At 39.5% G+C, this 10,553-nt stretch overlaps 1 protein-coding gene and 2 pseudogenes across 2 annotated transcripts; 1 reads left to right on the forward strand and 2 right to left on the reverse strand.

The window, feature by feature from the left end:
• Window positions 1-1,305: 1,305 nt before the first annotated feature.
• On the reverse strand, window positions 1,306-4,615 carry LOC148936795 (uncharacterized). Its single transcript, XM_089077334.1, has one exon. It carries the CDS (start codon window positions 3,338-3,340, stop codon window positions 2,753-2,755), a length of 588 nt encoding a protein of 195 aa, XP_088933460.1. The 5' UTR covers window positions 3,341-4,615; the 3' UTR covers window positions 1,306-2,752.
• A 958-nt stretch (window positions 4,616-5,573) lies between these two features.
• LOC148936796 (uncharacterized) lies at window positions 5,574-8,200 on the forward strand (annotated as a pseudogene).
• A 152-nt stretch (window positions 8,201-8,352) lies between these two features.
• On the reverse strand, window positions 8,353-9,834 carry LOC105433679 (uncharacterized; annotated as a pseudogene). The gene is made up of 4 exons (XR_016139077.1): window positions 9,702-9,834; window positions 9,374-9,476; window positions 8,995-9,199; window positions 8,353-8,900 (listed from the first exon to the last, which is right to left on the reverse strand). The product of XR_016139077.1 is annotated as an uncharacterized LOC105433679 (transcript).
• Window positions 9,835-10,553: the final 719 nt, after the last annotated feature.

Genomic DNA, 10,553 nt, shown 5'->3' on the forward strand with positions numbered 1-10,553 from the left:
ACCGTCGACAGCACCCGGGTCCAACTACTGCTCTCATGACATTTAATAACCGTTTTGAGCTGGCGATGGAACCGCTCCACCATATCATTCGCTTGCGGATGATATACTGCAGTCCTCAGGTGCGACGTTCCCGTCAGCTTACTCAGCTGACGGAAAAAATGAAACTCGAACTGACATTCCCGATCGATGGTAACTCGCAGAGGCGCACCAAATCGGTAGATCCACCCGTCATAGAAAGTTCTCGCCACTGATTCTGCCTTTTGGTCTTCTAGAGGGAATGCTTTCGGCCATCGCGTACAACGATCGACGCAGGTGAGGCAGTATCTCTTTCCCTCTGAAATTGGCATTATTATGATGTCCAGGTGAACGTGCTTAAATCTCCTGGATGGGAGATTTAAGCACGTTCACCTGGACATCATAATAATGCCAATGATCCCACGGGTGTCGCGACATGACGTGATACCTTGGCTCGTTGGCACGGTACGCATGCACGAACCCAATCCCGAGAGTCTTTGTTTATTGACGGCCAGACATAGCGTTGAGCCATGAGCTTGCTCGTCGCCCTTATTCCCGGATGAGCCAAATTATGGACACTGTCAAATGCGACGAAATAGTTTCGTCAGGAATGGACGCGGCGTTTTCGTTGACGTGTCGCAATACACCGCTATTCCTGTTCCCGGAATTTCCGTCTCTCTCATTAGCAGGCTTGATTCTTGGTCTAACAGTTTCTTTAATTCCTCGTCAGATTTCTGAGATGCAGCCAATGCGGCGTAGTCCAAAGGCAATTTCAGTTCATCAATTCTTGAAAGTGTGTCAGCTACGACGTTATCGATCCAGGTATATAGCGAATATCCGTTGTGAACTGGCCGATAAAATCCAAATGTCTAAACTGACGTGGGGAACACTTATCCGGTTTTGACGAAACGCGAAAGTCAGCGGCTTGTGATCCGTATACATCGCGAAAGTCCGTGCTTCCAACATGTGCCGAAAATGTTTAATCGCGAGATACACCGCTAACAATTTCCTGTCAAACGCACTATATTTCGACTCAGTCGGACTTAGCTTCTTCGAAAAGAACGCCAGCGGTTCCCAACCGCTGTTGCCGCTTTGTTGCAACGCGGCGCCGACGCTACGATCCGACGCGTCTGTAATAATAACGCTAGTTCCGCGTTACCCTTGTGCTAACAAAGCGGCGTTGGTTAAACTTTCTCTGATCTTGAATGCTTGCCGTGCTTGCAATATCCATATAATCAGTTGCTTGCCTTTTATATTGTTATGGAGTAGGCCATTGAGCGGTGCTTGCATTTCGGCTGCGTTAGGCAGAAATCTCCTATAGAAATTTAGTATGCCTAAATATCGCTTCAATTCTTTTGCTGACTCCGGTTGCTGAAACTTCTGAATGGCCTGTACTCGCGAAGGCAATGGTCGAGTTCCTTCTCCCGTCACCAGATAACCTAGAAACTCCACTTCCGGCTGGCCAAACACACACTTTCCAGGGTTAATGACTACCCCGTATTTTTGCAGTCGCCCAAATAAAATTTCGAGGTTTGATGTTCTTCATCCGATTCTGACGCGACCAAGATGTTGTCAATGTACGCGTAACAAAATTCCAGTCCGTGCAAAACCTCGTCAATGAATCGCTGGAACGTCTGCGCTGCATTGCGTAAGCCGAAGGACATGGAAATTCATACATGCCGAATGGCGTGGTAATCGGTTTTCGGAATGTCTTCATCAGCAACCGGGATCTGGTGGTATGCTCTTACAAGGTCAATGATTGTGAAGATTTTCTTTCCTTCAAGCGTCTGTGTGAAATCTTGGATATGGCGCACAGGATAACAGTCTGAGACTTCTCGCATTGAGCGCCCGGTAGTCGCCGCAGGGTCGCCCTTCTTCGGCACTAGGTGTAAGGGCGACGATCAACAACTCTTAGAAGATCGAGCGACTCCCAGCTCGATCATCCGCTGGAATTCTTTTTTCGCAGCCGTCAAACGCTCCGGAGCGAGTCTCCGTGGCTTACAGGCGGATCTGGGGTCGTTTTAATAAAGTGTCGCATATCATGTTTCAGTTCTTTCGGTCGTCCTTCTGATCTCGTCACATCAGGAAACTTTATTAATAATTCGTGGTACAGCGACGTACCCGTCACCGTCTTGATGCTGGGTGCATCGCACTGCGCCCCTGGATAGTCAGGCTTGTCATTCCGTCTATTAGTCGACGATCTCGCAAATTCACAAGCAACCCGTAATAAGTTAAAAAATCCGCTCCGATTATCGGTCTCGAAACGTCTGCGATCACGAAGCGCCACACAAAAACACGTCGCAAACCGAAGTCCAATGACAGCGACTTCACGCCGTACGTGCGAATAATTGTTCCGTTCGCGACTGAAAGCTCGTATGTCGATCTCTTCAATGGACCGCGTAACATTCTTCGCGGATAGACACACAAATTAGCCCCCGTGTCGATCAGGAAACTGACTTTCGTACTACGATTGGTTACGAAAAGGCGACTCGTCATCGGGCCCTCTTCATTCGTCGCCATTAGCGATGGGCCGCTGCATTTCCCGCCTGCTGCTGGTTTGCCGAGCAAGGTGGCTCGCAACGTCTTGCATTTGATCCGAATTTCCAATGCCATCAGCACAAGCCATTCTCTGAATGACCTCGCCCTCGCGAACGTGATCGCGAACGCGATCGCCGCCGATTTCTGTCGCGTACTCCGATGGATTCTATCGATTTCCGTATAGCTGTCAGCTGTTCTGTCATCTCTTGTTGCAACGACGCATCTGTTCCAGTTGCAAGTTGAACTTCGCTTCGATCGTCATAACGTTATCCACTTCCACGGCTCGAAATGGTCGCGCGGCTTCCGCGATCTGAAACACTGGCCCACGCGTTGCATCCATGATTGTATCCGCGACGTCCGCTAACTGATCCAACGTGCACTCCGTTCGAGCCGCTAAATGTGGCTGTAAGAACGCGGGTAAACGGTTCAACCACACCGTGCGCAATACTTTCTCCCCGATTACGTTACCGGCAAGATCACGTAAGTGACGCAAAAATTGCAACGGTTTGCGATCACCTATCTCCTCGTGCTCTAGGAGTCTGCGAGTCTTATGTTCTTGGGACAAACTAAGACGTTTAATAAGTTCTGTTTTTAAAGTCTCATACGCGTTTTCCGCAGGCGGGTTCATAATAATGTCGCGCACCTCCACCGTATAACGCGGACTTAACGCGGTGACAGCGTAACTGAATTTTGTGGCGTCTATTGAGATACTGGCGGCCGAAAAATTGCGGTCAACAATACTGAACCACAGTTCAGGGTCAGTTGGAGTGAACTCGGGCATTCTCATTCCTACCCGACTCACCTCGGCTCCCGGCGCAACGAAACTCTACGGTTGCTCCGCCGCTAAATGCTGCACAGGCAATAAATGCTGCTGCTGCGTCAGTTGGAGTCGTTGCTGTTCGAGCGCTCTTCTTTCTTGCTCTAATTGCAGTCTAATTGTTGTTCTAAAAAATGTTGCTGTTGTTCCGTCGATTGCTGGCTCGGCTCACGCGTTAGCACCATTTCGCTTCTCGGTTAACTGTACTTTAAAAAAAAAACACAGGTCATACGAAAGTCACGCTCGACTGTCTTTATGATTACACCACACTTGCGATCATCGATTTTATCAAATGTAATAAAAGAAAAAGTATAATAATTTTTAATCGGGGTCACCACTTTAGTGATAGCGGTTGGTGATTGCAGGAGCATCGATTAATATGAGGCGAAGTATTGCGTTATCGAGTTCTTTATTAAATCTCGGATTACAATATTCTCGCGACGCGAGACAATATTCTTGACTCCGCAAAATCTCGAGATCGAATGTCCTTCTTTTCTTTATCAAATCGATTGTCCGGGTCACATATTTGTTCGAGATGTTTCTTTTATTGTCAACATATTTTTCGTCCTGTCATTATTTTCGCTTCCGTTACAATTTGAATATTTCACTTTAATAACGATTAGTGATTAAGTTCCACGACTAAGTAATTGATTACGCTCTCTAAATTTACATGCTACGACAATTATACGGATGCACGCAATTATTCGCACGCAATTATTGCTCAAAACAATTAAATGGCATCTCCGATTTGAGAAGAAACAAAAGTTCGATCGTTATATTTGTCGCTCGATTCCAAATATCTAACGATTCCGAGTGACCCGGCTATGTGTGTGTGTATACGTGTGTCTTTCTAAATACGCGTGTTTGACTTTACCAGATGTGGCAAACTTATCGCCACACTCGTTTTCTTTTTCCAAGGGAAAAGGGATGTTGCAAGACTGCAATCTGAATAATGTAAACCGATCTCGTAATATACTGCTGATTGAATCCCAAGGATTCTGACTAACCCGAGAATGATCAAATAAGAAATTAAAATAAGTTAAAATAATAGAACAATGCGCGCCCTTGCCGATTGCAACGAACTGATGTGCAATTCCGCACGCTGACTCCGATAACATCGTGTCGAAACGCTGACGTACCAAACAACGTTTCGACACGAGGACGCACCGAGACCGCGTAACAGCGGACTGATAAAAAGCGATGAGAGTAATCAAACGGCGCATTGTCAGAGACTCAGAAGCTCAGATACACAAATACGACGACGCGTAAATATTAAGGAAGTGTGATAGTGCACGATAATTTGTGGGATATTCGGAAATAACGAACTCCCAAAGTAATTAAATAAAGTTTCTTTATTCCGATATTAAAATCGAGTTTGTGACTCCCCTTCCCCTCTTCCGCCACTCTCCCTCAGTTGCGCTCGGAGCGGCACAACAAATTGATGGCAGCGGTGGGATCCATAGTCAGAACCGGAGAAAGTGGCCATCACACCCCTTCCGAGTCAGCCTGGAAGCTGGAAAGAAAAAAGGATACAAACTTGAAAGCAAGTTGCGCCAGCAGGAACATCCGGTAGAGCAGTCAGCGAGCGTCGGAGAAGACGCAGACCTACCGCAACAAGCGAGCAAACACCGACAACATGCGAATTGCGACTTAATGTAAGTCATAAAAAATTAAAGCGAGCACAATAAATATTAAGAAGAGCGATAACATAGATGTCGAACGAAGACATCAATCGAATATCCGTTGAGAGAGACTCATCATGATTACATAATAATACAGGCCGCCGTGCACTTAGTCCGAACTCGCTGAGCCCCGCATAGGCGGAAAATACATGCGATCCACGCGATAATATGTGTCGTAACTTAAACGATTATTATCTCGACGATAGCTTAGAGAGTCGAACGAAGTTACATCTGAATATTGTAATCGAACACGTATTCTCGCTTAGCGACATGGATAACAGCATGTTACCGAGTAGGGAGAGACGCGACGATAACTTACTACGCCCGACAGACATGAGATCTGACGTAAGTGACGATATGAACGCAAGCAATCCCAGCCGCGGAGAATTTTCGCTGACGTCCTACGACAGCAGCGTATTCGATCTGAATTTTATACGGCTTCACGAGACGCAAACCAGACAGAAATTGCAAAGCCATCAGGCTATTACGACCAATCACAGAAGAGCGATGAGTTAACTAACATGGAGCTAAATAACGAAGTAAAGCAAATGAGAACCACTCTAAATCAGCCACACTGGAAAGTCGATCCAGAAACGTACGATTCACGAGACATAATGCTAACCGAAATACTAGAGGGTATATGAACGCTACAGAGCCGTATGAGCCAGTTAGAAATGACGAGTTACAATCGGAATGTTGACGCGGAAAATAGTGAACCGAGAGAGATTGTATATGGGCGTACGATGAATGACGTCCGAAATTCACAAGATCCCGTGAACACGTACAAGAGATTAAAAGAAGCCTGCGATATGATTCCGGAGTTCGATAAAGCTTCGCACAAGCTGCCAGAATTCCTAAGCGCGGCATCGTATGAAAAACACAAATCCAAGAAAGGAAAGCACACTACTAGAAACGGTACTGTATACAAAATTAAAACAAAGGGACATAATCGATTTCCAAACGCGAGATATACGCGCAACTAAAACCAGAACTGGAAGTATGCTATCTCAACAAAAAGAGTATCACACACTTGCAGTTAGATTCAACACATTAAAACAAAAGACGAGAGAATCGGCAAGAGCGTTCGGACAGATAAATTGGCCATAGAATTATATGAATCAATAATCGAAAGGCGACAAAGCACGACAGAATCAAAAAGAGCGATCTTAGAAACCATACAGCAACAGGCTATACAATTTTCAATTAGGATTACAAGATGATATAAAATTATTGATACGCGCTCAACACGTCTTAAAATCTTTTTTTAATAATTTAATAAGACATCTTGTAATATTTAAAACGTCTTTTAAATGACATCTTTAAGACGTCATAATGTTTTCTGGATTATTTTAAATATTTTGTAAATATGTATTTTTCAGATATTGTACTATCTGGTTTGTTTATAAAATATATTTTTTGAGTTACATTTATAGTAATATATTACTATATTATATATTATATTATTAATATTGCCTTTTATAGATTTTCTTGCAATGGATGATTATTTTGAAAATGATATTTTGTTATTTCTTGCTACTGTACAAATATTTGGATTAACATTGTGGAGAAAAAAGAAAAATAAGCGCTGGATTAATAGAAGATCGGTACGACTCATAAATGTAAGACGTGACGAATACGGTGACTTCCAAACTCTTTTTGCGGAAAGAAGATGCCAATCTCTTTTTTCGATATACTAGCGATTTCCATTCATTGCACTACATCGAGTTAGTGCATGTGAATTCGCTATAAGATGAATATAGATATATTTGACGAGCTTTTATAAATGATTCGACCTTATTTACAAAAAAGAAGCTTGAGACAACCAATTTACCCAGAACAACAATTTGCTTGATAACACTAAGGTAAAACATAATGCGTAAAGTATTATTCTAATTTTTACAGATTAATTATAATAATATAATAATAAAGTCAACTTTATTCTTTTAGTTTTAACACCACAATTTTGTTATAGATATTTGACAATTGGCGATCAAATGTTGTCGGTAGTTCTTGCATACAGAATAGGAAATCCACAACTCATAATATTGTAAAGAAAACATGTGCAGTGCTAAGCCAGGTTTCATTGTCAATATACATAAAAGTTCCTCCTGAAGATGATTGGAAACATATTAGCAATGATTTTTTAGCCAATTGGAATTTGCCGAATATAGGTATAATTGATTTATGATAAACACATAACTATACAAGCACCATCAAATTCTGGATCAATGTATTTTAATTACAAAAAAACATTCAGCATTGTTTTAACGACTGCTGGTGATAGCAAATACAAATTCACTTTGATCGATGTTGATGCATTTGGAAGTGAAAGTAATGGAGGAATCCTTTCCAGATCAGCGTTTGATAAGGCCTTGTATGACCCTCCCAAATAAGAAGGTAGAGTGTGCGTCACAGCGGGGCCCGACCACGAACCAGTCGTGAAAACTCGTAATTATTTTTGCGAAAAAATATCACCTCAGTCAGGAATCGAACCTAGATCTCCTGCTTACTGGGCAGGTATCTTATCCCTTCAACTATCGAGGCATGTGATGATATTTATCGCAAATAATGTATTTAGAATAACACATCAACAATACAATGATACACATATATACATATATTACAATATACATATATACATGTCTCTCGAATCCCCACGACCGGTATAAATTAAATTTTCCGAAAGGAAACACTTACCTGGTTCTGAAAAAAAAACATCTTTATATTTTGCTGACGAAACTTTCCACATGACAACAAATTTGATGCGACCTTATTCAGAAAGGCATTTGACCGAACAGAAAAGGATTTTCAATTATCACTTATTGCGTACTAGAAGAATGATAGAAAACACTTTTGGAATCCTTTGGAATCCTTGTGTCTAGATGAAGGATATTTTGCAAGTCGATATATGCAGGTTCAGATGTTGTTGATAAATTTGTTGTAGCAGCACTGTGTTTACATAACTTTTTAAAAATAAAAAAATGACGAGAAATTACCAATATCGAAGATATTGCCCAAATCAGTATGTGGATCAAGAAACTACTGAAGGAAACATAAATGCAAGTGAATGGAAAGACGAAGTAGGAGACAGCAATTTAAGAAACTTGACAAATGGTGCACACCGAGCTGCTAGAGAAGCATATGAAATAAGAGATATTCTTTCATCTTACTTTTTGACTCCATTGGTAAGATTAGTGGCAATTAAATTTATAAATGTACGCCGAGGACAATCATGTGCCGTAAAAATCTTACTTTAAACTTTTTTAATTTTATTGAATGTTTAAATTAAAACCAAATGCATTTCTTATATTAAAAAGTTTTATTTTAAAGTTGTAATAGTTAGAAGTAAGTTATAACAGTTTATTTATTGTAATGATACATGTTTATATAATATATATGCTTATACTGACAGTTTATTTGTTTATACTGATGTCCTCTATTATTCATTATGCGAGTACAAAAAGTCCATAAATTTCCTTTTTAAGTTGCTTTTCATTGGTTCCATTGTTCTTTTGAGCTCAGCTGTTACAAGTTTATCTGGATCATAAATGTCATTATTATTTCGATTCTGCATAACTGTGGATGCCATCGAACTGAGTATTATTCATTTATTATTATTATTCATTTGAGACAAAGCTGTTTCCATAGGATCGACATTTTGTTTCCTTTATGAGTCTGTTAGTTCCAGTAAAACAAGATGTAGGCATATTCTGTATTTTTAATAACAGAGTCGATAGCTCGTCTGTTATTGAAACTGGTATATTTGAATGTGGTAAAGGAGCTGATGATGACCGTATCGGTGAAGATATCGATCTCAACATTGGCGAAGATGTCGATTGCAGTGTTAGCTATATAGGCGTTGATGATTAAAAGTGGTAAAATTTATAAATAAAGATATATTATTGTTATATTAATATTTTTAGACATCTATAAAATACTTACGAATGAAGATTGACTCACATCAGTTATATTATAACACTGTACAGATAATAATTTTGTCTGATATCTCATAGATGAATTGATCAAACTTTTCGTACATATATTTTCAATGTTATCATCATGTAATTCACCAGTCTTTGTTTCATTTTGTATACATTTTTGACTGTTCACAGACGGGTTGACTTGTTGAGTGATATTAAAATAAGTTCTAAAATTATGAAAATTACAATTCATCACAAATATTATATTATAAATATGCATAAAAACAACGCTTAGTAAATATATTCAATCCATATTCATTATCACAAAACATAAAAAAAACCTTCTCTGAATGATGATATTTTCCAAGAAACTTAAATAATCAAAAAGAACTCATATTTACCTTGTTATTTTTCCTGCTCCACTTCTTGTTTCATTTTCTCGTAGCTGCCTCTCCTTACTGAAGAATTGACGAAGACGTAACCAACGTATTTGACAGTCTAGAACTATATAATTTGCATATACAAAACATTATCACTGTTATTCACTTGTTATAATTATGTATATCATATAATTATGTATATCATTTTTAAATTATAAGTGAATGTTTACTGCAAGCATCTAGGTGGAGCCTATATTATAACTTTTCTTCTAATGAAATGTTTATTGTTGGTGCAAGATGAACTAAGCTATGGAAAAAAGTTATTTAAAAACTTTTCAATATAACTTACTTGAACTTTTTAAAATAGAAGCTATCTTTGACTATGCATTTTGTTTCATATTAATATCTCGAAATTCTTTTAACTTTTTATCATAAATAAATGGGCGAGATTGTATTAAATCTATCAAAAGCTCATCCCCATATTTTTGATTTCATATTCCGTATGCTGTCTTCGAAAGTAATATTATTGGTATCTTATCAATAAATTTCATTTTTTTACAATAATCATGATTAAATGTCACGTTTGCGATACTAGCAATCTTTGAAACTAGTCGTAAATAAAATATAACCTCAGAAAAGCGCTTCAAACTTCAGAATAGTGTTAAAAATTTTTCTTAGAGTTTGTTTTTTATTCCCGCCCTAAGACTGCACTAGAACTGAATTGAATTGAACTGGTGCAAGCCAGAATTGATTCTTACACTGGAAGAAGAAAGATAAACTCTGAACTAGTGCAGCCAGTACAGCTAAAAAGAACAGATCCCTAGTGCAAGCCAGAACTGACGAGTGTAAGCGTGCAGCTAGGGAATAGAAAATGATTTAGTGCAAGAAAAAAATGGCGTCTCATATTATCAGTATGGAACTATTAGATTTGTTTTCTGATGAAGACGAATTTATTTATTAAAAATTACTTATTGAATAAATTATTACTTTTATGTCATTTTATCCTATATTGAAATGTAAATATTAAAGTCTTTTAAGTCTCAAGAGAAATTCTTATTTTCACATAGTACTGTTTAAATATTACTTAGTAGTAATATTACTTAGTTATGACTTGTGACGTGGCGCTTTGCAGCTATCGGTCACAAGAGGCATAGGCCTCGATCGCGGGGGAGGTTGACTCGGATCCGCATCCTCCGATGGA

The sequence above is a fragment of the Pogonomyrmex barbatus genome, unplaced genomic scaffold (genome assembly GCF_055798465.1).
Source record: "Pogonomyrmex barbatus isolate J1 unplaced genomic scaffold, ASM5579846v1 scaffold2, whole genome shotgun sequence".
Lineage (NCBI taxonomy): Eukaryota > Metazoa > Arthropoda > Insecta > Hymenoptera > Formicidae > Pogonomyrmex > Pogonomyrmex barbatus.

Excerpts from the sequence above, each read along its gene's own strand:
- LOC148936795 (XM_089077334.1), bottom strand. The coding sequence starts at position 3,340 with ATGAGAATGCCCGAGTTCACTCCAACTGACCCTGAACTGTGGTTCAGT.